General features: G+C 39.3%; 1 protein-coding gene across 1 annotated transcript in view; it reads left to right on the forward strand.

Annotated features, from left to right (window-relative positions):
• kalrna (kalirin RhoGEF kinase a) overlaps window positions 1–24,764 on the forward strand; it is a 705,069-nt gene that overhangs the window by 669,276 nt on the left and 11,029 nt on the right. Inside the window, exons 54-59 of the mRNA XM_059966562.1 lie at window positions 1,574–1,695; window positions 3,736–3,867; window positions 7,055–7,222; window positions 10,000–10,078; window positions 20,047–20,247; window positions 23,906–24,044. Coding sequence (XP_059822545.1) covers window positions 1,574–1,695; window positions 3,736–3,867; window positions 7,055–7,222; window positions 10,000–10,078; window positions 20,047–20,247; window positions 23,906–24,044 — 841 coding nt within the window. The remainder of the gene's footprint in view (window positions 1–1,573; window positions 1,696–3,735; window positions 3,868–7,054; window positions 7,223–9,999; window positions 10,079–20,046; window positions 20,248–23,905; window positions 24,045–24,764) is intronic.

Genomic DNA, 24,764 nt, shown 5'->3' on the forward strand with positions numbered 1-24,764 from the left:
TGGTTCCAAAACCAAATTAAATAATAAAGGGCTAAGAGGGCAACCTGGCGAGTTCCTTAATATAATCTAAAGTAAGGAGATTTTTGATTGTATGGGTATGATATCCAAATCCTACATATTTATATATGTATCAAATTCTATAAAATGTCCTGTGTTCTTAAAGAACTGCTCTAAATATTTAAAGTAATGATCCTGTGATTCTTTCTGCAAAAATATTGTTAATGCTGAATTGTATTTTATTCTGTGGTTACTTTAAAATCAACCACCCCCTCTCTTGATTGTACCTTGGAAACCTCACCAGAACATGCTCAACCATTTCTTGTTGATTACGATGCTCACCCTTCCCATCATTGTGTTTCTTCATCCAAAAACAATACACTACTTAACCCTGAGTGCCCAAACCTCAATCTCGATAGTATCATCTCCTCCCTCATGTTCTTTCCTGCATTCCTTTCACCATCCCACTTCTTTCTGGAGATTACAAAGTTGTCTTCCTGTTCTCTATTCATCCCATTGTTTTCAACACATTTTTGATGTTACTTTGAATAATGTTATTCATTTCTCATTTACTGTAGTTTATTTTATTCATCTGATTTTAACATAACACCAGTTTTTATCAGGTGAGTATAGTGATGTTATTATTTTTAATTGCTTTCATGAGCAGGTGGCAAGGATGGGTAGGCACATGAATATGAGGAAGATGGAGGGATATGGACATTGTGTAGGTAGGAGGGATTAGTTTTGGGGTTTTCTCGATTTACTTTTTAGCTAGTTCAGCACAGCATTGTGGGTCAGAGGGCGTGTTTCTGTTCTATGATCTCTCAGGCAGCTCACATCACTAACCAGGGTAAGATGATTTTCCTATTTGCCTCACTCCCAGAAAAGGGGTGACTCAGTGGGTAGATTAAGAGAGCTCTGCAGTTAAAATTGATCAAGCTACAATTCTAAAGCAGTGGATGAGTTCTCTGTTGGGTAATTATACTCATACATCAGTGAGTGACTATTTAACAACTGACTGGCCCAGTTAAGATTGGCTTTGATTTAGGTATTGAGATTTAGAATTACTTAACCACGAGAGATTCTGCAGATGCTGGAAATCCAGAGCAACACACACAAAATGCTGGAGGATCTCAGACCAGGCAGCATCTCTGGAAATGAGTGAACAGTTGACGTTTCAGGCCAGATTACTTGCTTACTCCAAATAATCATAATTTTTATCCTCTTTTCCTAATTCCAAGCTCCCACTCTACTGATCACATTGATTGATATCAATTGGTAATGTTAATTCTCAATTTTGTTTCCTCACATGATTGAGAAAAAAATGCGCAGAACTTTATATTCTTGGAAATGGAAACTTCTGTTCAAGAAATTAAGTAAGCTGTGTTGAGTAAAAAAGGCATTTTGGATAGGGTCTGTATACAAAATAGATAAGTTTATGCATCATTTACCTTAAACTGAAAGATCTATTATCTTCGCAAATGTATATTCTTTCACATGATTCACTGAATTGCTTATGAAAATAATTTAGTTTTCCTTTCAGTTAAAGAATGCATTTGTGTTTTTATTCCCATAGTGATTCTGGGGAAGTTATGCTTAAAATCTGTAATATAATGCCTCAAGATAGTGGAATATACAGCTGTGTGGCAGTGAATGAAATAGGAACAGCATCATCTTCAGCAACGGTCAAAGTGCAGGGTAACAAAATCTTTTCAAATCATCGTTTATGACTTATTCTGTTAAGAAGTTTTAAATCTTTCTGTATGAGACTGCCAGTCTACAGAAACAGAGTTGTTCTGATGTATGAGCCAACTGGCAATTGACAAGTTTGAATTGTGGATAATGATGGCAGCCTGGATCCAATTTATGTTTAGAACAGTATCTAGAAAGCAGGTGGGAGTGGAATATCTAAATAAAAGTGCAAAGAGTTCATTGTAGCATGGTATTGATTTAATTTACTGAGATACAGCACAAAATAGGCCCTTCTGGCCCTTTGAAATGTGCTGCCCACCAATCCCCCAATTTAACCCTAGCCTAATCACAGGATAATTTACAATGACTGATTAACTTACCAACCAGTATGTCTTTGGACTGTGGGAGGAAACCAGAGCACCTGGAGGAAACTGGGGACGCAGTCATGTGGAGAACGTACAAGTTCCTTACAGGCAGCAGCAGGAATTAAACCCATGTCTCTGGTACTGTAAAGCGTTGTCCTAACCACTATGCTACTGTGCCATGTGAAATTAATGTATTGGCCAATGTTTCTTTAATTAAGTTCATACAAAACTCTTCTAACTCATCAGCTTGGAGAAAAGGATTTCATTATCATGATATATTGAATAGGATAAACTAATCTCTTTTCGCAATAATAAGAATGACTAATGAGGATGTATTTCCTCTTCAAAATCAAGGGGACATAGTCTTCAAGTGAGAGGTAGGAGATTTAAAGCGATCTTGAAATAAGTTTTTCTATATTTTATGATGTTGTAGCAGTGTGCTACACGCAGCGCTAAAATTACGACAGGGAGTCGGTAACTGCAGTCGAAGGAAAAAACTTTATTCGAAATCTTCAGCCTCACTTTTAAACCTCCCTCGTGGCGCAGAGGCTCCAAAGCTCTGTACTCGCAAACCCCCGTAGGCTATCTGATTGTGAGTCGGTTCGGATGTGCCAGGAAATGTGTCGCCACAATGTTTTATTTTCTATTCTCAAAATGGATATCAGTCTTTCACAGAGGCACAAGAGGCAGCAAATGCTGTAACCTTGAGCAAAAAAAAACAAACTGACAAACTCTGTCAGACAGGCTGCATCTAATCAGTTTTCTAGTTTGTTTCTGGTGGATTAAATTGCTGTTTTTATTATGCAATACATGTCAATGTTAAGGCAGGAAAGCATCGCCATTGGGATGTTTTTATGAAACAACTGTTCCTTCTCAGAATACATTATGTAAAGTACCCTTATCTCATTAAATATAAACATAGCAGGTTACCATTGACCAGGAACTGAATTGGAGGAACTATATACAAAATGTGGTTAGAAAGGCAGGTCAGAGGCTGGGAATCCTGTGATGAGTAACACACCTCCTAACTCCCCAAAACCTGTCCAACATCTACAAGTCAGGGGTTTGATGGAATACATTCCTCTTGACTGGATGAACAACACCCAAGAAGCTCATTGCTACGCAGGACACAGCAACCTGCTTGAAAGGCCCAATCCACAACCACTCACTGACTTCACTACCAAAACACAGAAGCAACAGTTTGTACATAATAGGTCTACCAGACACACTTCATCAGGGGTTCCCAACCTGCGGTCCATGGACCCCTTGGTTAATGGTAAGGATCCATAGCATAAAAAAGATTGGGAACCTCTGCACTACAGCAACTTATCAAAACTCCTTAGACAGCACCTTACAAACTCACAACCTCTATCAGCTAGAGGGGCAAGGACAAAAAAAGCAAAGGGACAATCTAACTTTTTAACCTACACACCAGACTCCATTCATGCTGGTTTGTTGGCTGAATATCCCAGACTGGTCTTCAAACATCCCACTTCTGCATCACTGTCCTTTAAACGCAGAACAGAGACTTACACTCTTTTTTGCACTCTTGATAAAGAGGTTACTGCAAGCAGCAACTATTCATATTGTTGCTCTCAAATCATTTATCTGTTCTTTAAATGCTTAAGTAAATCACTTATAGTTGGTGTTTACCACTCTGATCTGATTCCCCCATTTTCAGGTGTTCCAGCAGCGCCAGGTCGACCAATAGCCCAGGAGAGAAGCAATAGCTCTGTTATTTTGAGATGGTTGCCTCCAGCAAGTACAGGAAACTGCACCATTTCCAGTTACACTGTTGAATACAGGGAAGAAGGTAATTCGTGTTCTAACCATAATACTACATGACAGTGCCATTTTCTCACTTAACCGGAGATAGATTAACTCTATTTAGTGCAGTTTATAATATTACAAGTAATTTTAGAAATAAATTCTTACAAGTGAAATTAATAAATCCTGGAATAATTAATACACCCAGTAAGAAGTTCAGGAGAAGCATCTTTGCCCCAGACTATTAGTAGGTTTTGTATTTGGTTTTTGTCTGTTTAGTTCCATCCCCTACAAACCCAACCAATGCATTTTCTCCTTAGTTCCACCAGTAGATTCTCAAATTCAACATTTATCCTCATCTTTACACTAATTTCCTCCACCCCTGAAAGCTCCATCACAACTACATTTTCATCTGAGCTCCAAAATGTTCATTTCTCATTAGTGGTCTAGCTGCAGCCATGATAGCATAACTTTATTGAGAATGTTCTGCATGTTAAGGCATAATGCTTTTTGATTTGTTGCTTTGATGTTATTGCCCCCCTTAGTATTTTAAGCACTATGCCCCATTTGCCACATGTCCTTGCTCTCTCAGACTTCCAGTTTGGCTTCTTCCTTTACAAAGCACACAAAATGGTGGAGGAACTCAGCAGGTCAGGCAGCATCCATGGAAATTAATAAACAGTCGATGTTTTGGGTCAAGTCCCTTCCTCAGGACTGGAAAGGAAGGGGGAAGTCGCCAGGATAAAAAGGTGGGGGGGGGTGTAGGGGAAGGAGGATAGCTGGAAGGTGCTAGGTAAAAGCAGGTGAGTGGGAAAGGTAAAGGTCTGGAGAAGAAGGAATCTGATAGGAGAGGAGAGTGGATCACAGGAGAGAGAGAAGGAGGAGTGCCGGGGAGAGGTGATAGGCAGGTGAGGAGAAGATGAAAGTGGCCAGAGTGGGGAATAGAAGAAGAGGGAAGGCGGATTTGTGTGCGTTGCTCTGGATTTCAAGCATCTGCAGAACCTCTTGTGTAATGGATTCCGTTTTTTTACTGTTCATTTCTCTCCATGTTTCCCCTCCTCTGTTTCCTTGGCCGCTCCTGAACTAGCTGCTATTGAAGACCACTGACGACTGTCATTGCTAAAACAAAACAAGATCACTGTCTCTCTCCATACACCATATCCACACTACCCATAAAGACTGTCAGTCCAGGGCACCTCCCTCCCCTACATACCCATACCCCTACCCCCCTAACACTATATTTCTCTTGGCACTGTGACTCTTAACGTCTCCTTTCCACCTCACGAAAGGTCTCAGCACTTGGTTGCACCATGGACATCTCCTACTAAGTGTCCCAGTACCATTTTACTGACCACTCTGCTTGCTACCCTACAGTGAAATAGATATGTGTGTAGCCATTCCTTGGAGACACTTGAACTGTACTATTGCAAATCCGCGGATTTTGATGAACATTTTTATGAATCTTCTAAAACTTCATAAATGTTCCCAATTCATTCCACAACTTTGTATTTGGGTGTAACCTTTCTGCATGCTGTTGTGCAATTTAACACAGCCCAAGGCTAGAGGCTATTGAATATTCCTGTTACGTCTGTGCATGCAAATTATCAGAGTTTTGATAAGTATGCTGATCATGATTACCTCAACATGGTAAGGCTGCCATCAATACAGAATTTACTTTGAAAGTGTACAGTAAATTCCATTTTTTAAAAACTTTTCACTCTCCAACCCCAGCCTAAGAATGACACTTAATCAGGATTGTCTTACATCTTTTCCCTTGCACCTGATGTAGTCAGTCTTTCCAGCATCTTCTTAAAAAGATGAGAAGGTTTATGCTGTGTACTCTATCTGAAGTGGCACCATGATAACCATGCAGGGCCTTCTGCCTTTAGCATTCATTAGTCTCCTGTTTTTCAGTCGTTAAAGTACCTATAACATCTACATGACTCTTCCTCAAAGAAAACTACTACGGTCACCATCTATTTCTCCTATCAATTAAAAGGTATTCCCTCCCCCTTCCCTCTTGTTCTATTCCCCACTCTGACCTTTTACCTCTTGTCACCTGCCAATTCCCTCTGGCTCCCCTCCTCCTTCCTTTACTCCTATGGTCCTCGTCCCTCTCCTATCAGATTCCTTCCTCTCCAGCCCCTTAACTTCCCCACCCATTGGGCTTCAACCGATCAGCTTCCAGCTAGCCTGCTTCCCCTCTCCGCCATCTTTTAATTCTGGCATCTTCCTCCTTCTTTTCCAATCCTCAAGAAGGGTCTCAGCCCAAAACATCGACTGTTTATTAATTTCCACAGATGCTGCCTGACCTGCTGAGTTCCTCAAGCATTTTGCGTGTGGTATTTCTTGTTCCCTGCCAGAGTCTGTCAACTGATCAAACTTTTGTCAATGCTCTTTCCATTCTTATGACTATCTGTACAAGCCAGTCAGTTTTACTTGAAATTGCCCATTTGATTTTTAGTACACTAAACATTTTAGCAGTTCCTAAACAAAGAAACATTTGAAATTTGAATCTTTATCTAGTGCCTTTAAACTGAAGATAAATTCACCCACACTCTTCAGGTTTGACAATATCTATCAAAAGTGTGGCATGCAGAAACCTTATAGTGACTTTAAATTTACTAGTGTAAGTGCTTTAAAATTCTCATGTTTTCGGGATGATTTGCTGAACCTTAATTATCAATATATTTCTTAGATATATATTTTAATTGTTCACATTTCCTGGATTCAGATTATCTGCCTTTCAAGCACCTTTACGTGCACACTACATGTATCCATTTTATACAATCTAGGCAGGATATCAAATTTAATACTGAGATGGCAAGTAGGAAAATGTTATTGCTGCTTTATCAGGAAATTGTCCTCATTTTTTATTAATGCAAGAGGTTGGTATCAGATGCAACCTGGAAATAACAATGGTAATAATTAATGTATCTCTTTGTTACCTTTTTAAAAGAAGCACAGGCTATATGTTAATAACCAAAATGCAAAAATATGCCTGGTCATTAATAATATGGTGTTTAAGTAATGTAGAAATAAAAACTGTTGTTTTTTTTTTATGTTGGGTTTCTCCGAATTTCTCAGTTCAGTTGGTTACACAGTAAACTCCAGCAATATCCCTGCATGATAACTTAGCCGCTGTATGACTTATTTAAAAATTAATAAAAGAGACAAGTACCTGTGCTCAAATGGGAAAAAAAAATAATAACTTTGAAGTCCTCAATGTTTAGGATCACTGGCATGGCAGCAATCAGTAGCATCAACCTTGGACACCTACCTTGTGATTGAGGACCTGATTCCAGGCTGTCAGTACCAGTTCCGAGTCAGCGCAAGTAACCCCTGGGGAATCAGCTCACCAAGTGAACCATCTGATTTTGTAACTCTATCTTGCAACAATGGTACGTGCATCTGCATTCTATTTAACCAAATGTATAAGGAGGGAGATTTTGAAATTACATTGAAAATTTAAGAAACATTATTTTTCTGTTAACATTTCAAGTCAATGATCTTTTCATGATAGGCCATTAACTTGAAATATTGACTGTTTTTCTCTCCACAGCTATTGCCTGAGCTGTTGAGTGTCAATCATTTCTTAAATAATTTCCAGCACCTAGAGTCAAAGCATAGTTTTTATAATTTCTGTTCATTTTGCCGATTTCTAAAATGTAGAATACATTGCGAGTAAGTAATATCATACAGAACATTTGTTTGGGAAAATAGTTTTCTAGCAATTACTTTGCTATTTTGCAGTAAATGGAACAAAATTGATTGATGATCAAGCTGATGGTCCAGTAACATATCGCTTGCAAGTGTTTATTTTAATGGAATCAGTAATGTGCAAAGGCTGAAGAGCAGAAGCAAACAGATTATTTTTGGGCTCAGTGGCTGTGACCAGTGAGTGCACAAGATTTGCACAAGATTGGCCCCAGCGACTCCACACTGGCATCAGTGATTTGAATGGACGAGCTAACTTTAAGCTTGTTGAAGGAGCAAAGCTAGAAGGCACTCGAGGAAGATGGAGATAGACTTCAGGGTGATATTGACAATCTACAGTACTGTATGCGAATGGATGAGGACCTGCAGATAGAAAATAGTGTGTAAAATGTGAACCTGCATCTTCCACTAGTTTTCTACTTTGGTAGGAAAAAAGTAGAAAGGCAACGGATCTTTAAGCAAAACATTGAGGCCAGTAGTACAGGCGCCCCCCCCCCCCCCACCCCCGCTTTACGAATGTTTGCTTCACGCCACTTCGCTTTTACAAAAGACCTACATTAGTAACCTGTTTTTGCATTACAAAGAGGATTTTCGCTTTTACGAAATTTTTTGCCATATAAATTAATGGTTCTTCGCTTTACACCATTTCGGCTTAAGAAAGGTTTTATAGGAACGCTCTGCCTTTGTAAAGGAGGGGGACACCTGTATTCATAATCAGAATCACACTTATTTTCACTTATGTAGTGAAATGTACTGTTTTGCAGCAGTAGTGCAGTGTGAGACATAAAAATTATTGTAAGTAACAAGTATAAATAGTGTAAAAGAGGAATAAATCAGCAGCATTCATGGATTCATGGACCATTCAGAAATCTGAAAGCAGAGAGGAGAAAGTTGTTCCTAAATCATTGAATGTTGATCTTCAGGTTCCTATATCTGTTTCCTGATGGTAGTAACGAGAAAAAGGGCACATTCCAGACAGTGAGGGCCCTTAGTTGCAGATGCCACCTTATTGAGGCACCACCTCTTGAAGTTGACCTCGATGGTTGGGTTGTGCCGGTGGTGATGCAAGCAGAGTCTGCAACCCTCTGCAGACTTTTCCAAACCTATGTATTGGAGCCACCATAGCTGGAATGGTATAACCTGTAAAAATGCTCTTTTGTAGAAATTTGCACCATTCTTTGCTGACAGTCCACAGCTCCTCAAACTCCTAATGAAGGAACAGATGTCAGTGTACGTGCATGTTAACTTTAAATAATACAGAATCAGTAATTATTCAGGAAATGATAAGTTGATCTTTCTCATAAGAGGATTTGAGTACAAGAAGAGAGATTGTGCACAAAGTGTTTTGAGGTGGAATGAGTCTTCATTTGACACATTTAGAGGAGTAGTTTCTTAACTAGTGGGTGTATACATTTGCAACAGAGGAGGAACATTGAAGGTTCACCAGACTGATAGAGTCAGAGTGCACTGCAGCACAGAAACAGACCCTACTACCTCATCTCATCTCATCTATCTGCACCAAACCATGACCCTCCATACCTTGCTCATCCATGTAGCAATCCAAACTTCTCTTACTTACAATTGAACCTGCATCTCCCACATTGTGCTTGGCACACTATTCCTCAATTCCTACCTTAGCAGATTTGTCCTGTGAAAAGTAAGAGGTGATGCCATTACAAAGTACAAAGTTTCTAACAGGTGTGTCAAGGTAGATGCAGAACTGCATCTGAGTTACCCAGAAATAGGGATTACCATCTCAAGATAGAGGGTTAGTCTTTCAAGAAAAAGATGAGATGAAGCAATTTTTTTCACTCAGAAGGTACTGCATCTGTAGAATCCTGTACCCATGAAGATTGTGTAGGTTCAGTTGCAGAGACCAAAACTGATAGAGTTTTAGATAATAGCATAATCAACAAATGTGGGGTTACTGCAGGAAAGTGAATCTAATTAAAAGTTCAGCTATGATTTTATTGAAAAGTGCAGGTCCAAAAGATCGGCTCCAGTTTCTACTTTTTGGCTTCTTAATGTGAGAAGTCAACAGTTATTCTGAGCTGAAAATACAGACAAAAAAGGTGAAATTCATTAAGGGTTCTTGTTGCATTCCCATGACCATTAATACTATGAAATTTCAAATTAATCCATCATTCATCTTGCTTCAGTAAAATGGCTTAAGCTTTACTGAACTTGAGTGAAGCAAATTTGAATTCAAAACTACATGCCAGCTTGCATATAATTGTAAAATGTCTACTCTAATTCCTAATGGTTCTTAGTGATAAATCCATAGTTAAACTGTCCATTCGTGTGGTAAGAGTTACCTGATTCCAGGCCAGATCAGTCAGTGGACCATAAGAGGCTTTCAAGAACAATTGTGCTTTGTGCCACTTTTGTTTGAATTAGTGAATTGCTAAATTAATGAAATGTCCATTGAATCACATTCTAATCACTTTTCATCTTTGTTCAGAGCCTACTACTGATGACTCACGAATTCCATGGAAGGATAATTTTGAATCTGCTTACACAGAGCTGTTTGAAATTGGAAGGTATTATAAATCCACTTTAAGATAGTTTCTAAGCAGCTGGAATTAATATTACATGTGGTATCATGACCACAGCAGTTGAGTTCATCAAATGCTGCTGCTCATCTATGTTTCTATATTTATTGCCTTTACCTGGAGTCACAGAAGAGGATGGTTTTGATCTAAGATCATTGTGATTTTGGAGGTCATTCATCTCAGCAACATGTTTCTGCTTAAAGAGTTCCCCTGGAAACATTCATAGCCCAACAATCCTCAGCAGCTGCACTAATGGTCTTCTTTTCATCATGTTAGAAGCAGAAAAGTTTACTGATCATTGACCATGTTCATTTCCGTCAATGACTCCTCAGCACAAAAAGCCGTTAATTCCTGTATGTAGCAAGTGCTGTTAAATATTCAGGCACGGGTTTATCAATGGCAAATAAGAAGCATAAACACAAGGTACAGGAGCAAGCCTGTCAAACCGGCTCCACATTCAAAAAAATCATGGCTGATCCGGCTGTGGACTCAGCTCCAGCTGCAAACCTGGGCCAAGCAAGTACCACATCCAGAATGGAGTCTAATCACCCATCCTTGATATTCAATTACATTACTATTGCTAAATCCACCAGATGCATCATCATGGGCACTTTTAACCAGGATGGGCTACTGAGGTTTAAGAAGAGCTCAGGGGTTTTCAGAATTTTTCAGCAGGCTGCAATCATAATGAATTAGGCCAATGAGAAGAGGCGAGCTGTAAACGGAGCGGCCATTGTTGGAATGGGCAGTGCTAGAGTGGTCAGGCTTTGGATCAATAGGCTTAGGTGAGACAAGGCTGAGGCAAGCAATGATCAGTGGGCAGCAATCAGTGAGAGAGATGCAGCACCAGGTTTAAAGAGAGCAGTGCTTTCTCTTCTTTTCAACAAGCTGGACTCAGCGCAAGAAGTCATTCATTGTTGGTGCGTCACAAGTCTTGAAGGGATATTCGGTGCTTTTGGGTTTTTCAGCCGGCTGCAATCAGCACAGGGCCAATAGAAAGAAGGGAGATATAAGCAGAGCAGCCATCATGGGGTGGGCCACCGGGGATTAGAGTGGCCGAACTTTGGCTCGACAGACCAAGGCACAGGTGCAGCTTCTAAATCAGTTTCTAGTAAATTTTTTTTCTGTTAATACATAGCTAATGTGGTGAGAATGGGTTCAGACATAGCAGAGTATTCTTTGTGGGAATGCTGGGAGACCTCCAATCTCCCTGACAACTACATCTCCATAAAGTGCACCAAGTTGCAGCTCCACAGAGACTGTATTAAGGAACTGGAGCTGCAGCTCTATAATCTTCAGCTCATATGGGAAAATGAGGAGCTACAGGGAGGTAGTCACCACTAAGTTGCAGGAGGCAAATACCTGATGACTATCAAAAGAGAGAAAGGGAATAGCCAGCCCATGGAGAATACTTCTGTGGTCATACCCCTCAATAATAAGTGTACTGCTCTGGTGGGGGGGAGGGGGGAGAACCTACCAAGGAAAGCTACACAACCAGCTCTCTGGCACTAGCTCTGTGGCTCAGAAGGGAAATGGGAGAAGAGAAGTGCGATAATGATAGGGGGTTACATAGTTAGAGGAGTAGAAAGCAGATTCTGTGGATGTTAAAGAGGCACCCAGTTGGTATGTTTCCTCCCAGATGCCAGTGTCAGGAATGTCTTGGATCAGTTCGACGTCATTCTAAAGGGGGAGGTAAAAAGCCAGAAGTCCTAATGCATTTTTGGTACCAATGACATGGGCAGGAAAAGGGAGGAGGTCCTGAAGAGAGAATATAGGGTAGACACAGTGTGTAGTGAAACTGTGAGGAAGGATAGGCAGGTGGCAGGGCAGAATTACAGTCAGTGGGATGAGTTAAAGTGCAACATGGGAGCAAAATTGAAAAGGGTGATGAATACGGAACTGAAGGTGGTGTATTTGAATGCAAACGGTATGCAGAATAAGGCAGATTATCTTGTAACGCAATTGCAACGCAATTGCATGTGCAAAGGACAATATTGCGATAGACATGGGGGAGTTCAAAATGCAAGTGGATTGCTTAAATCTGGATCACAAGAGCGGGAATTTGTAGAATGCCTACAAAATGTTTTTTAGAGCAGCTTGCCCACTAGGGAAATGACAATTTTGGATTGGGTGTTATGTAAATTTGATTAGGGAACTTAAGGGAAGGAACCCTTAGGAGTCAATGATCATAATTTGATAGAATTCACCCTACAGTTTAAGAAGGAAAATGTCTCAGTATTTCAGTGGAGTAAAGGGAATTAGAGAGATATGAGAGAGGAGCTGGTCAAAGTTGATTGGAAGGGGAGATTAGCGCAGATGACGTAAGAGCTGCAATGGCAACTAGGAGCAATTATGAAGGTACAGGAAAGGGTTATCCCACGGATGAAGTATTTTAAATGGATGATGAGGCAACCGTGGTTGACAGGGAAGTCAAAGACAACATAAAAGCAAAAGAGGGGACATATAATATAGCAAAAATTAGTGGGGAAGTAGAGAATTGGGGAACTTTTTAAAAAAAAACAACAGAAGGCAACTAAAGAAACTATAAGAGAGAAAAGAGTAAATAAGCTAGCCAATAATATGAAAGTGGATACAAAATGCTTTTTTTCAAAGATATAAAGAGTAAAAGAGAGACAAGAGTGGATATCGGACTGCTGGAAAATGACACTGGAGAGGTAGAAATGGGGGACAAAGAAATTGCAGGTTAATTTAAGAATTATTTTGCATTAGTCTTCACTGTGAAAGACATTAGCAGTGTGCCAGAAATGTGAGAATGTCGGGAAGCAGGGGTGAGTGTCATTGCTGTTACTAAGGACAAGAGCTTGGGAAGCTGAAAAGTCTGAAGGCAGGTAAGTCACCTGGACGAGATGGAGTACACCACAGGGTTCTGAAAAGGTTGCTGAAAAGATTGTGGAGGCATTAGTAATGATCACTCAAAAATCACATTCAAGATTCTGGAATGTTCCAGAGGACTGGAAATTTGCAAATCTCACTCCATACCAGGCAGCATAGACATAAGAGTCTGTGGATGTTGTTTATCTGGATTTTCAGAAGTCCTTCGACAAGGTACCACACGAGGCTGCTTAGCAAGATAAGAGCCTATGGTATTACAAGAAAGATACTAGCATGGATAAGAGTGTGAATAAAGGGAGCCTTTTCTGGTTGGCTGCCAGTGACCAGTGGTGTTGGGACCATTCCTTTTCACATTGTATCTCAAAGATTTAGATGAATTATTTGATGGTTTTGTGGCCAAGTTTGTGGCTAATACAAAGACAGGTGGAGAGGCAGGTAGTATCGAGGAACCAGGAAGGCTGAAGAAAGAACACGAGGAAATCTGCAGATGCTGGAAATTCAGTCCTTCAAATCTCTTTCTATCTTTCCTTTCGGTTAGTCCTGACGAAGGGTCTCGGCCCGAAACGTCGACAGCGCTTCTCCCTATAGATGCTGCCCGGCCTGCTGTGTTCCACCAGCATTTTGTGTGTGTTGTAGGCTGAAGAAAGACTTAGATTATGAGAACAGGCAAAGAAGTGACAGATGGAACATAATGTAGGGAAGTGTACGGTCATGCATACACGCGTCAATAGACATGTGGACTATTTTTAAATGGGGAGAAAATTCAGAGATCAGAAGTACAAAAGCACTTGGGAGTCCTTGTGTAGGATTCCCTAAAGGTTAACTTGCAGCGAGTCAATGGTAAGGAAGGCAAATGCAATGCTAGCATTCATTTCGAGAGGACTGGAGTACAAAAGCAAGGATGTAATGCTGAGCTTTATAAGGCATTGGTCAGACTGCATTTAGAGTATTACGAGCAGGTTTGGGCCCCTATCTAAGAAAAAATCTGCTGGCATTGGAGATGGTCCAAAGGAGGATCACAAGAATGATCCCAGGAATTAAAGCAGCGTTTGATAGCTCTAGCCTGTACTCACTGGAGTTTAGAAGACTGATGGGAAGATAATTGAAATCTATCAAAAATTGAAAGGCCTAGAGTGGATGTTGAGAGGTTGTTTCCTATAGGAAAAATATCTTCAGCCAGAGGGTGGAGAATCTGTGGAATTCATTGCCACAGACAGCTGTGTAGGCAAAGCCATTGGGCATACATAAGACAAAGGTCGATAGTTTCTTGATTAATCAGGGCTTCAATGGTTACGGGGAGAAGACAGGAGAATGGGGTTGAGAGGGCTAATAAATCAGCCATGATCGAATGATGGATCTGACTCAGTAGGCCGAATAGCTAATTCTGCTCATAGGCCTTGTTGGCTTAAAAATATACAGCAAAAGCAAGCAGTTCAGTAGGTTTTCATTTATTTGTAGTTAACAATGGGATTGAAGTACAAAAATAAGCAAACTTTGCTGAGATTATTTCAGGATTTGCTTAAGCCATACTTAGAGCACTTTTGGGTTCACATTCTGAACAAATGATATATTGTACTTACCTTGGAGCAGTGCAGTATAAATTCATTCGATTAACTTCTGGGATAAAGGATTGCCCTATGAAAATAGATCAAAAAAGATTTGCTGAAAGACACTTGAATTTAGAAAAAAAAGAGGATTGGTCACATTGAAACCCAAATTGGCAGCTAAGGTGCTGAGATGCTTTTCTTCTAACCAGAGATTTTAAAAGTAAGGGGCATAAATAAAGTATCAGTCATTTAGGATGCAGATATAGAGGAATTTCTTGGGGCTTCTCTAATCTGTAGGTTCATAAACAATGAAGGGTGGACTGTTGTGGTACTTGGTAGTGTGGAGGAGCAGAGAGATCTGGGGGTACATGTCCACAGATCCCTGAAAGTTGCCTCACAGGTAGTTAAGAAAGCTTATGGGGTGTTAGCTTTCATAAGTCGAGGGACAGAGTTTAAGAGATGCGATGTAATGTTGCAGCTCTATAAAACTCCAGTTAGGCCACACTTGGAGTACTGTGTCCAGTTCTGGTCGCCTCAGTATAGGAAGGATGTGGAAGCATTGCACAGGGTACAGAGGGGATTTACCAGGATGCTGCCTGGTTTAGAGAGTATGGATTATGATCAGAGATTAAGAGAGCTAGGGCTTTACTCTTTGGAGAGAAGGAGGATGAGAGGAGACATGATAGAGATGTACAAGATATTAAGAGGAATAGACAGAGTGGACAGCCAGTGCCTCTTCCCCAGGGCACCACTGCTCAGTACAAGAGGACGCGTCTTTAAGGTAAGGGGAGGGAAATTCAGGGGATATTAGAGAAAGGTTTTTCACTCAGAGAGTGGTTGGTGCGTGGAATGCACTGCCTGAGTCAGTGGTGAAGGCAGATACACTAGTGAAGTTTAAGAGACTACTAGACAGGTATATGGAGGAATTTAAGGTGAGGGGTTATATGGGAGGTGGGGTTTGAGGGTCGGCACAACATTGTGGGCCGAAGGGCCTGTAATGTGCTGTACTTTTCTATGTTCTATGTTCTGTTATCGTTGAGGGAAGAAACTAGATATGAGGCAGATAATCAGCCATGATCAGTTTTCCTTTTATGGATAATTTAGCTATAGGAATTTATTTGGATTTACTTTTTTATTTGAAAAGACATTCATTTTTGTGGAGCCATCTCAAAAAGCAGTCAGTCATACTTTGACCTTATTTCTTTAGTCCTTTTGGAGCACTTCTTTGCAGCAGTTTTGCACCACATTAGAAATTTTATGCTGATAAGAAACTTAATTATTCTTAAAATAATTGTTGGCCCTCAGTTAAATGTCAATATGAAATGGAGTTACATAGATATTTTTGAATAAAACTGTTCAGAAATATTAAAGTAAGAGACAAACAGAAATGTGGTACAGATCAACCATGATCTAATTGAATTTTCTTTATACAGTTGTACTTGCTCATTTGAAACTTGGTTCACCGCATCCCCCCCACTTTAACTGTGTTGAGTTTACATTGTCTTCATTGAGCTGCTTAAAATATTAAATGTTTAAAATTATAAAATTCCCTCAAATCGAATATGAGTTTTAAGCCATATTCAGGATTCAGGCAAAGAATAGTGGAAATCAAGAACTGGATCAAGACTTCCAAATTGCAAGACTGAAGAGTAATAGTTCTTATTGTGTAAGAGAATTAAAGAATATAGAATGCTGATTGAGTAAATGGAGAAATTATGTAGATTAGCCATGGTTTAACATAATGATGGAATGAGTTGAAAAGGCTGATGGGCATGTTCAGTTTCCCTATTGTGGAAAATTGAACTATAGAAATCTACTTGTTTTTTTTATTTGAAAAGACATTCATTTTTGTGTTCAGTCTTTTTGAAGCCTCATTCAGGACTTGTTTCTGATCTGTTTGGTGATACAATTGTTAGTGATTCATATTAATTGTTTTGTATTTTCCTATGTAAGCATGCTACATTGTTTTTCTACAGGGAGGTGGCTTTCTAAACAAGGAAAACTAATTTGCTTGTGTATATGGAAAGCAACTGTATGTATGAATGCACCCAACTGAATAATGAACACCCTACTGAATAATTACCCTCTATCCACTGCACTCATTATGTCCTCAAAGAACTCCAGTAAGCTTTTCTAACAGGACCTGCCCTTTCTGAATCCATGCTGTGTCTGTCTAATGGAACCCCTCCTTTCTAAATGTTTCACTATTTCTTCCTTAATGACAGCTTCAAGCATTTTCCCGACTACAGATGGCCTATAGTTGCTCGTCTTTTGCCTACATCCTTTCTTAAAAAGTGGCGTAACATTTGCTGTCTTCCAGTCCACCAGGACCTGCCCAATATCTAGAGAGCTTTGGTAGTTGATTACCAACGCGTCTACTATAACCTCCGCCAATTCCTTCAGCACCCTGGGATTCATCCCATCAGGACCAGGGGACTTAACTAAGTTCAAGCCCTCTCATTTGCTCATCACTATCTCTTTAGTGACGGTGATTTTATCTAGGTCCTCACCTCCCATTTTGTCCATAACATCCTTCTTTGGCATAATAGATGTGTCCTTCACCGTGATGATTGACACAAAATAGTCGTTCAATGCCTCAGCCATTTCCTTATCACCCAATATCAATTTCCCCTTCTCTTCTTCCAAGGAACCTACATTGACTGTAGACACACTCTTCCTTTTTATATATTTATAAAAACTTCTGCTATCTGTTGAAACATTGATGAAACAACTATGGATGATTAGGTCTTGGATGCACCCTGCTGCCATTATCTAAAGCAGGGATAATTAACTCCCAACAAAAATAAAACTTCCTCTATGTAAAATGTGCATGGTTGAAGGGTTAGGCAGATATTTTTCAGTCCCATTTTCTCTGCTGTTGCCTCTTTTTGTTTTGTTATCAGCTGGTTTCTGTAATGATGCGCATCTCAGAAAGAAGCCAAGATGGACCATCCTCTCAGCATCTCTGGTTGTAGGGGTGGAAAATGCTTCAGCTTCCTTTGACATTCATACTCATTGTTGGAGAGTAACTGTCAGAGTAACCTAGGCACATTACTGCAATGCACTGTGCAATTAGTACATTCTTGTGCCAACACTACCAGTTTAATGAATCAGTTTTTAAATACATACCATAATTGCTTTTTAAGGATCTAGACTTAGATTGCAATCTGAGTCTGAGATGAGCCTCAGAATCAGTAGTGTTTGTGCAAGTGGGTGCCACAGTGGTGGAGCACTAAGCATGACACTATTACAGCTTGGGACGTTGGAGTTTGGAGTTCAATCCCAGCATCCTCTGTAAGAAAGTTTGTACATTCCTCCAATGTACACGTGGGTTTCCTCCGGGTGATCATGTTTCTTCCCACTGTCCAAAGATGTACCGGTTAGTAGGTTAGTTGGTCATTGTAAGTAGTTCCTGGGATGAGGCTCGGGTTAAATCAGTGGGTTGCTGGGTGGCACAGCTTTGTGGGCCAGAAGGGCTTGTTTCACACTGTATAAATCAAAATAAAAATAAAGTGGGCCTTGCTGGACTAGAACTACTTCCACGAACTACTGTCAGGGTGGTTAATTATCAAAGCTTAAGGCATGAGAAAGCCTGAAGTAGGAAGTCTTTACCCCTGTACATCAATTGACATGATTGTACAAACATCTGCTTACAGGATATTTTAGCAGAAGACCATGCATTTGCCTCATTTGCAACTGGTCCAACCAACTCTACAAAAAAAAAACAGTCTTATCCAATACAAATTGCCTTTCATCATCAGTTTTAAAATCTGTGAAAAGTTAAAATTACATAAGTGCATAACAAATTGTGCTACCAATTTTGAAAGTTTAGATATGCAAAATTTTGGTTACATCCCCATCAACCCTCACCAATTTTTACCTGGGTGCACCATTAAAAGCATCCTATCCTGGTATAACAACTGTTCTGAATGTGACCAAACAAAGCCACAGAGAGTTGTGGACACAGCTCAGCATGCCATGGAAACCAGTCCCCCCTCAATGGACTCTCTATACTTCCCACTGCCTCAGTAAAGCAGCCAGTATAATCAAAGATCAATGTTCTCTCTTGTCCCCTCTCCTATCAGGCGGAAATACAAAAACCCTGAAAGCACAAATCTCCAGCCTCAAAGGCAGCTCCCACCTTGCTGCTATTAGACTACTGTATGGTTCCCTAGTATGAACAGATGGATTATCGACCTCACAATCTATTTCCTCATGATTTTGTGCCTTATTATCTATCTACACAGCACTTCTCTCTGCAGCTGTTAGAATCTATTCTGCATTCTGTTACTGTTTTACCTTATATTTGCTCAATGCACCGTGTAATGAATTGGTCCAAATGATCAGTGTGCAAGACAGCATTTCACTGTACTTTGAGATGCGTGAAAATAATAAACCAATTCCAATTCAATCCCTAAACAAAAGTAACATGTAGAATGCTACTTAATTTGCATGGTGTACTACTTACTAAGTAAATTATTAGGCTTGATGCGATAATGAATACTTATGTTGTTGAATATAACTAAGCAGTGTATATTCCAACCTACCATCTTCATAGCATAAAACATCTACTTATATTCACAACAGAATGGATTCCAGTTAATTGGGCCATCCGTTAATTGGGGCAGTCGTTTCTTTGGAACACCTCTTAAAGAACAAAAACTAATTGAGAAAATATGATGGGATTCCCTTTGTATTTTTGGGACATGGTGTTGCTTAACTGGGACAGAAGACTATTGTCAAACAGATTCTAATTAGTGTCAATCGCACTTGTGTGGCCATTAGACACTAAAACATGCTTAGATCATATAGTTTTTAAGTAGCATCATTTGTGTGCATCTGTGTTCAGAAAGTGGTGATTTTTGTCACTGGTAGTTGATGAGAAATAAGCAGTAAGACAACTCAGAGCTGTTTTGCTCACTGCGGTTTCAAGCATTCAGGCTCAGAGATGCCAGAAGTGGCTGGGAGTGAAAATGAAACAATTTCACTACTTCAACAAGTTAGGAACTATGAAGATTTTGAAGGTATCGACAATCATCTTGAATGTTACAATGAAAATGAAGATTTGGAGGACGCAATTGCAAGAACATTGTATGAAAGCAGTGTATTATCTGCACTAAGTGTCTGTGTTAGTTTTATTCATTGTGTACATTGGATGAATTCCTCCGTTGATAACTATTACAAACTAAAACAAAGTTTTATAGTACTGTAGTGCTGTTGGTAGTGTTCTAATTTGTTTTGTATTTCATATAAATACATAATTTGTTTCTCAGTTTGTTATTAATAACTTTTTAACTATTTCCATGAAAATTTGGTTAATTGGGGCAGCCGCTTAATTGGGCAAAAAATGTACTGGTTCCGATGTGTCCCAATTAACCAGAATCCATTGTAAGTGAAAAAGCAGTGCCAGCACGTATTCATGAACCACTACTAGTTATAGTTACTATTCATGGTCTGAATGCTAATATTTACTCAAATCAAAACTAAAATATTTGAGATTTAACATGTGTAGCTGATTCTATACCATAGTGATTTGAGTTCTGTTCTGTTTCTGAGGGGTCGCTTTTCTGTTGTGAAGAAATGTATCCAAAAATCAACAAAAAGGGAAGTGGCTGTGAAATTCATCAGCAAGAAAATGAAGAAGAAAGAGCAAGTGGCTCATGAGGCAGCTATCTTACTGAACTTGCAACATCCACAGTTCCCTGCAATATGTGACACATATGAGTTTCCTACTGGCTACATCTTAGTTCTTGAACTGTAAGTATCTCTTGTTGTATCTAAGCCATCATCATTTGGTAGGCAAAGTATTATTTACATCAATGCTATTGAACTAATTTACATCATTACATATCCAGCCTAGTTTCTCATAAATAATAGTTCTTATCTCAATTGAAACAACTTCTGCTTCAATATCCCCATTACCTTTCTCCCTCCTTGTATATCCCTTATAGCAGGGGTTCCCAACCTGGGGTCCACAGACCTCTCAGTCAATAGTAAAGGTCCATGGCATAAAAAAGGTTGGGAACCCCTGCTTTATAAGGAAATGATTCATAGGAGCCATGTTACCTGTGGTACTGTGCAAGCTCCCATTATTCATATTTAAGCCTGGGCTATGAGTGTTGGCTTACAATTGGACCACCAGAGATAAATAGTGAAACCCACAGATTCATTCCCCCCAGTCTGGCAAGTGACACAGGATCACTGGCCATTTTCATTTATTTTTCTCCTCCATAGCCCAAAGGCACTATAGCTAATAGAAGGGTGAATAAACTTCTTGGGCTTCTAGCCAGGTACAGGTACCGATTATAACTGATGTTTCAATGACAAACTCTGCCGTCTTCATCAGGGATGAAGGGTATTCTAACTTCCATCACGTAGATAGAATTAGAAAATCCAGTACGGCCTGGAAATGCTCCCTACTTCTAAATAACTCGAGCATTTTTAATTATATTTAAATATATTGTGACTGAAAAGCATTACTTGTGCACAGTTACAACTGTTCGATCGAGATCTAAATGTACTTATGGCAGCATCACCCCAACAGTAGTGCTGAAAGGTCATGTTGCCCAAAGAGTTGTTACCAAATACTACCACTTGGAGAAAAATAGAATAATTTATTTGGTTGCCAGCAGGTTGGATTACATAGTTTCCCACAACAACCTTACTGAGGCCAGCCTTCACATTGTTACTGACTAACAAGAAGTCAAGAAGCTTTTTCTTCATTTTGTAAAGAACAAAGCCCTGGCAGCACAGATCATCTATGCTAAAAAAATTCAGCAGGGAAGAGTTTTTGAGAAAAATCTGTTATCTCATTATCCTCATCTGGGAAGAAGAGGATATGACAGGTGTCCTCAGTGATGCCATAAACATGACCATCTTCAGGAAGAGAAACAAGTACAATTGTTAACTGCAGCGGGGTTCCCCTATTGTCTACCACAGGGAACCTAATTGTCAGGGTACCTCCTCAAACACCTGCTTCCAGTATTCAAGACGTTCCATGAACCACAGTACAGGTTTTGTCCATACTGAGGCAGAGAGGACAAGACCTTCACTGTGCCACAACTCCAAATAAGTATTCAGCATTAGCAAGTCCTGTAAGGGTTAGATGAAAAGATAGTAAATTTAGTGAATCCTGTTTCATAAAGGATGTTGGAAGTCTGTTCAGGGAAAGGAAGTGTTTCCATGTATAGAATATTGATACTTGAGATTTAAAGGGGATATAGGAGAATATGTAAAAAAGGAATTAGGAGAGCTAAGAGGCCATGAAATGACTTTGGCAAGTAGGATTAAGGAAAATCCTAAAAACTTTTAAGTATATTCGAAGCAAGAAGGTTGCTAAATAATGAATAAGTCCCCCTGGGACTTTAGGAATGTTGATGTACAGAGACCTTTGGATCAAGTGCGTAGTTCCCCGAGAGCAGTTCACATCTGAACAGGGTAGTGATAAAGGCATTTGGCGTATGATTTTTTTCTCCTAGATGTGGCATTGAGTATAAGAGTTGGAATGTCATGTTGTAGTTGTACAGTTCTGATCACCATACCACAGGAAATATAGCTATAGAGAGAAGACCAGAATGTTGCCTGTGAAGTAGAGCTGCAATTTTAAGGAGAGATTGGACAGCCTTGGTTTATTCTCACTTAAGTTTCTTCCTCCAGCTGTCTTCCATTATTATGTGTTGGTAGATTATGCTGATTGATATTTTATTATAATTATCTCAATTTATGTTTTTCTTTATTATTTCATCCCTTTCTTCTACTGCTGCAATATTATTATGAATAAATACTGACTCCACCTCCCCTTTGTTTAACTATCAATCTTTTCTAATTATGTTTAATTTCTTGCCATGCTTTATCTGCATTCAATCATAGTAATCCTGACTGTATCTTGTTTCTTACAAAGCATGATTGCTTCTAATTGCCCTGTTTGGTAATTCCTTTTCCTTGTTTTGTTTAATTTTGGCCACATGTGACTACATCCCAACCCCCTTCTTACTGGTACAAAGTCTTCACTACCTCTTCCCATTTAACCTTTCCGCTGTAATACAGATCCCATCTCAATTCAGGTTGACCCCAGCCTATTGATACAGATCCTTACTGCCCCAACCTGGTACAACATAAAACCCTTCTTTTCCATGCCTGTTCTTTATCCATGTGTATATTTACCTAATCTGTTTTCTTCCATCTAATTTGTACGTTGGATCTGCAGTCAATCAGGTTATTATCTTTGATATGATGCTTTATAATTTAGAATTCTTGTCTACTTTCAGCAGGATCTCCTCCCTGTTCCTAACTATGGAATTGCTCCCACATGGGTAATGGTAACAGATTTGCTCCCTCCCTTTCCAAGTCCCTCAACAACCTTGCACAGTTTTCTGACTAAATTGCCTTGGCTTGCATTGTGGCTGCAGTCTGTTTCCTAGTCCCACAGCTAGCAAGTGCATTCTTTCATGTAGGACCTCCTCAGCCCCTCACAAATACTTGCTATCTGGATCACTAACAACTATATCCTCCCTTTCATGAGCCTATGCTTTTTGTTGAGTTGTGATTTTTTTTTTTGGATAGAATTGTCAGAAATTCCTCTCCTGCCCCTATGTGTCAAAGTGCCTTCAATTCAAATGACTTTGAACAGGAGATATTCAACATGGCGACATCCCCTGCAGCTTTGTTGGATTGGAAATGTCCATAACCCCAACGTACAGCAATCTATCACATACTTATACTTGTTAAATAGTATAATTTGTGATTAGAAATTTAAGACAATATTTTATGAAAACCAAGACTCACCCATATATTTTGTACTTGCAATATTGCTCTTGGGCCTCCTAGTACTGTTTTCAAACTCACAGATCTTACTCCCATATATAGAATTCTCACACTCCTGTCAAATTTTAAAATGGTAAGTATCTTTTAGAAACCTTTTACAATTAAGTAATGGGCACAGTTTGAACCGCATCCAAATGTAAACATTATTAAATGATTTTTTTCTTTAAAGTTCAAAGTACATTTGTTATCAAAGTATACATACTATATACAACTTGATTTATTCATCTCCTTACAGGCAGCCTAACAGGAATTTTCCAAAGCTTCTTAAAAATATATTTTAATGTTAACCTGTTCATTTGGTGAGAAACAGGTACCCCTTCTTCTGACTGTCCTTGAAACAACACCCAAGTAGAGATATAATTACACTTCACACCGAATTCATTGCTTTCCACATACTAGTTTTGTAGTGGCATATTTAACAGCCAGGTATACTCAGGAATTATGTGTACAACATATTCATGGCACATCATTAAGGTAAAATATAATCAGTTTTTATCACAAACTCTATTAACTTTCCAATATCCTTCTTACAATTTAAAAGCTTACTTTTAACATGAAGGTATTCTCTGTACATCTGTTCTTATTCTCAAAGCTTGGATAATGGTCGCTTGCTTGAATTTTTGGTAAATCAAGAAGAACATTTGGAAGAAAAGGTTGCCTTTTACATTCGGGACACGTTAGAAGCCCTACAATATCTGCATAACTGCAGAGTTGCTCATTTGGATTTAAAGGTAGGACTTTACTTAAAATAGAAAAACATAAATCAATATAACATTCGTCCATCACAAATCTCTATTGTTTTTGAAAAATTATTGAATATGTATTGAAACAGATGTTCTATTTTGAGTGAGAAATGCTTTTTAATTCATTTTTGCTATGTAGATATCAGTGGCAAGGTTATTATTTACTGCCATCTCTAATTGCTCGGAAAGCTGATGAGTGCCTCCTTGAGTCACTGGAAACCTTCAGGTGGTATTCTGAGTTACCAAAACAACTGCTTGTTAGCATAAACAGTAAATATCATTTCAAAATCTTAGCTGCTTATTGTTTCATATGTTTAGCATCTTTAATTATAATTCTCATCTTTTTTGGTAATGCTCTCTTTCTTGATTTTCCAGACCATAATAGATGGTAAGTTATAAGAACAGAATTAAGTAATTGAGACTGCTCCACTATTTCATCGTGGCTGATCCATTTTCCCTCTCAACCCCGATCTCCTGCCTGGTCTCCATATCCCTTCATGCCCTGACTAATCAAGAATCTATCAACCTCTGCCTTAAAAATCCCCAATGGCTTGGCCTCCACAGACTCCACAGATTCACCACTCTCCGGCTAAAGAAATTCCTCATCATCTCCATTCTATAAGGTCACTCCTCTATTCTGAGGCTGTGTCCTCGGGTCTTAGACTCTCCCCACCATCGGAAACATTCTCTCCACATTCACTCTTTTAA

Source organism: Hypanus sabinus, chromosome 4 (assembly GCF_030144855.1).
Source record: "Hypanus sabinus isolate sHypSab1 chromosome 4, sHypSab1.hap1, whole genome shotgun sequence".
NCBI classification, from domain to species: domain Eukaryota; kingdom Metazoa; phylum Chordata; class Chondrichthyes; order Myliobatiformes; family Dasyatidae; genus Hypanus; species Hypanus sabinus.